The 4,492-nt window shown below is 37.4% G+C and overlaps 1 protein-coding gene across 1 annotated transcript; it reads left to right on the top strand.

Moving 5' to 3' along the window:
* Positions 1–2,072: 2,072 nt before the first annotated feature.
* On the top strand, positions 2,073–4,267 carry LOC101295225 (EGF domain-specific O-linked N-acetylglucosamine transferase-like). The gene is made up of 2 exons (XM_004298351.1): positions 2,073–2,326; positions 3,027–4,267. The coding sequence occupies exons 1-2, from the start codon at positions 2,188–2,190 to the stop codon at positions 4,265–4,267; spliced, it is 1,380 nt and encodes a 459-aa protein (XP_004298399.1). The 5' UTR covers positions 2,073–2,187.
* The last annotated feature ends 225 nt before the right edge of the window (positions 4,268–4,492 follow it).

The raw sequence follows: 4,492 nt of genomic DNA on the forward strand, positions 1-4,492 counted from the left end.
CTCGATTCTCTTTAAATGGCGAACAAATCTGAGAGATATCAAATAATAAATTCATATCTTTCTACCAAAAAAAAAAAAACCAAAGAAAAACACCCATATACCATATTATTAAAGAAGGGAAATAAAGAAGAGTTTAGATGTAGTTCATACAATCGTAGTATTGATTCCTTCCACTACAGATGCTTTTAAAAGCAAAGAATTACTTTCCATAATTATTAGTTTATGGAATTTGCTAATGGGCATACTACAGGGTTTGCTTATGGCCACAACCTATGTTGCACGGACACTCCACACCCCTGGAGTGTCGGAGTGTTCGACACGTTGACACTGTGTTCGACATGTTGACCGATCCCGACATGGCATTACGACACGTCACGTCAGCATTTCAGACTTAAAAAAAAAAAGTTTGGATGGATTATAGATATGATAATTATATTAGTTCATATTCTTGTCTATTAGGTGTTACTGTGCTAGAGATTGCCATGTTTGAAAACAAGCTACTGTTTAAGTTTGTTTTTCTTTAATGTTATGTTCTATGTGCTAGAGGTTTGCTGCTTTAATGTTATGTTCTATGTGCTAGAGGTCTGCTGCTTTTAATATTATTAGTTATGCACTTGACTTATTTCTTATGGTTATAAAATAGATTGAATTTAGAACTTTATTTGGTAATGTAATGAACTTATTTCATATTTTAGTATATTTTTTATTTATTAAAAATACATAAATATATAATTTTGTTCGCCATGTCCAAACCGTGTAAGAAACTTAGTTTTTGAGTTTTGCCGTATCGCCGTGTCCGTGTCCGTGTCTGTGCAACTTAGGCCACAACTGATCTCCTTAGTTCATACGATAGGGTTTGCTCATGCTTATAAGTGATCTCACTACATAGATATATAAAACACGATTGATTAGATTGCCGATTAGTTATAGAAAATCAATTAAGAAGATTGATTTACTTGTGTGAAGAGAAAGATTAGATGATCCTAAGATTGATATTAAGTTAGTATTTTTATTTAAAGAGAAAAACAGATATTTGCCATATAAGCACCATTGATTTTCATTTCACGGTGAAGAACATGGTGTTTCTTCTGGAGTTCTTCGATCATGTAAACGAATTTCTTTATAAAAGAAATTGTTTAGCTAAATTTATTTTTATTTTTGTATGAAAATAATATTATTGCCGTGTCACTTGCCAAATCATACTTACAATCAATAACAACCATTTGATCAATTAAGATCTAAGGGATAAAAAACAGTGTAAAAAATGATGTCAAATATTGTGTCCCTTGAACCGGACTTTTATTTTTGATATGCAGAGTTTTTTTTGTTTGTTTTTATTTTATTTTTTTATGTGTGGAATAAGTATAAAAACATCTTATTGAGCCGATCATTGGGAGAGCATTATAAACATTGTAAAGTGACCGTAATTATATGTCTATTAAGAGCAGAAACTACTCGTCGGTGATGTAAACAACATCTGTGCACTACATTACCAACACGCAGAGAAATTCATGCACTTTACAATTAAAGGTCTAGATTTTATGAAATTCACAAACTTAAAAATTAGCTCATTTAAGAGGAGCCAAATCCCTTTGTTAGTTTGTTGTACATACAAATAGAAGGACTTCTATTTGCATCCCTTTGTCAGGTTACTAGAATTATGTTGTAATTTCCATTCCAATCAATCGTTCTGATATGTGTTGACTTACATAAACCATATAATGCATCAAACTTGATTTGGTAACTTAATTAATTTGTGACAAAGTATCCGTGGTTGTAGAATATAGAAATACTGCTGGTACATTTCTTCTAATAAAGAATCTAATCTCCCTCAACTGTAAATTTTTTTATTAAATCTTTTAGCAAACAGTGCCCCCATAGAATTAGAATCCCACAAAGCCTTAAATCAGAGCCTAAAAGCCATAAGCCTAATGAACCTGCTGTGAGATCATAATAGTTTTGCAGCTATCAGATGCCTCCCACACCATCTCATTCTTTCTCTGCTTCGCTTCTTCCTCAAACACAAGGTTCCCGAATTGTTCTTCGTAAATTCGTTGTGTTTGTCTACTCAGAATTTGTGTAAAAACCACACCCTTTTGTCACACCAATTGATCGCAAGAAGTTAATCGTGTTGCAGAGAAAGTTTGATTCAGAGAAGAATTTCAATCGTATAGGTTATAGCTGGCAATGAAAAAGAAAGAGTCGATAGCGGCGGTTTTGGTGGTGTCGCTCTTGGTGATGTTGTTTGTTTGCCACATCAATCTGTCGGAAAATTTGAAGTTGAACTTCGAACTCATTCAATCACTTGCAACAACTCCAAAACCAGGTATGCTCCAGATTGAAACTTGGATCAATTTGATCTCTTGCACATTACATTTCTTTGTTCTGTTTTCTCTTTTTCCTGCTTGCAAACTGGTCTGGTTAAGCATGTGCTAGTTGTCCTAATATGATAGAAAGCATTAACAACATTACAAGGCAAGAATCAATATCAAATACCAATGAACCAATGACAAAGCACACAAGCATCTATGTAACCATTCAACTTCATTTTTAGACTAAAAGAAAACTAAGAATTTGGAATCTATGCCATTGCTTTAGGATGTGTTGACATTGACAGAAAATTGGGATAGTTGTCGAGTGTAAAAGTTTAGCTTTACATCTAGTATTGCATAAGGGTACTGTTTCACGCGACTAAAAACAAAATACCACATTAAAAACATATTCCGCACTATTGTAAGATGACAAGTCGACAACATCACTTATATCACACTCGATACTTGTCACATGACAAAACAGTCTTATTATATAATCATTCTTTAACCAAATTTACAATACCTTTACCTTTAGCACAATAATGTAATTGTTTTTCAAAATGTTTTTTTGATACCCTCCTTTCGGATTGAGCTTTGTATCCCATTTCCTAGGCCCGTAGACCAATCCGTTAGGTGTTATGTACAACCAAACAAGAGACTACAGCCCCTCCACTGTCCATTTTTATTCTGAATGTTACTTGTTAATGTTTGCAGGTATCTTCAAACGATTAGCACCGAGAGGGCAGGACCCTATCGAATCGACACATTTGCAATCTTCATCATCGACAATGATCAGATGCACCCGTTCCGATGATTACTACGATTTCTGTTACATCAACGGCCCAACAGTTCTGGACCCAACAACCTCCACCTTATTCGTAATGGATGCCACAGGCCCAACCGTGGTGGAGAAAATCAAGCCCTACCCACGGAAACACGAGAATTCAACAATGTCGAGAATCAAAGAGTTCACCCTCACCTCCGGCCCACCAGGCCCAAAATGCCAGATCCAACACAATGCCCCGGCCATCGTATTCAGTGCGGGCGGGTACACCGGAAACTTCTTCCATGATTTCAACGATGGGTTCATCCCCCTGTACATCATCGTCAATTCTATCCTCTACGATCAAGTCCCCGTCCTTGCGATTTCCAGAGCACGTGATTGGTGGATTCAGAGGTACTCAGATTTGCTAAACGTGTTTAGCGAGCACCCAATCATAAACCTTGATAATGATACTGCCACACATTGTTTTCGTTCTGCCACCGTGGGCCTAATTGCTCATGGGTTTTTGACCGTAAACCCCAAAAAGTTGAAGACCCCCAAAACACTACCACATTTCCATGCCATGCTAGGAAAAGCCTTTGGCCAAAGGGAAACCGCACAACGATTCCACCTTCAGCGCCACCACAACGATCGGCCACGCCTCGTGTTCATTAGCCGAAACGTAAGCGTGGGCCGAGCAATCTTGAATCAAGAGGAAGCAATGGACTTGGCAGAAAGAATAGGGTTTGAGGTGATTGTTTATGAGCCAAGTTCAAGGACTAGTTTGCATGCAGCATATGACTTGCTTAATAATAGCCATGCGGTGGTTGGTGTTCATGGTGCGGCCCTTACTCACTTGTTGTTCATGCGGCCGGGGACCGTGTTCATGCAAATTGTGCCGCTAGGGACTAAGTGGATAGCAAAATGGTGCTATGAAAATCCAGCTAGAGCAATGGGGCTGCAGTACATTGACTATAGGATTACCGCGGAGGAGAGCAGCTTGGCTGAAACATACGGCAAGGATAACATTGTGGTTAAGGATCCGGCCGGTAAGATTGGTCGGAATTGGTCCGTGGAGTTTATGAAGATTTATCTCAAGGAACAGAATGTCAGGTTGGATTTGGACAGGTTTTCTTGGTTTTTGAAGGCCGCTTATGACAAGGCCAAAAGGTTTATGGAGAAGGAAGGATAGGTAGTGGCATTTCATTTCAATTTTCATTATCATGGAATAGGTGCCATACAACACAATTTTATCAATAAATCAAAACATGCTAGATGCCAATAGGAAAATATGGATGTAAATCATGTAATCGATATGCTTATGCTAGCTTTCCAACTTTGCATACATCCAAAAGAAAAGTTCGAGATTTTTCATTTATTGTAAGAATCTCTAATTAGATAGCGCCTCAAGGAAACT

This window comes from Fragaria vesca, linkage group LG4 (assembly GCF_000184155.1).
Source record: "Fragaria vesca subsp. vesca linkage group LG4, FraVesHawaii_1.0, whole genome shotgun sequence".
NCBI classification, from domain to species: Eukaryota; Viridiplantae; Streptophyta; class Magnoliopsida; order Rosales; family Rosaceae; genus Fragaria; species Fragaria vesca.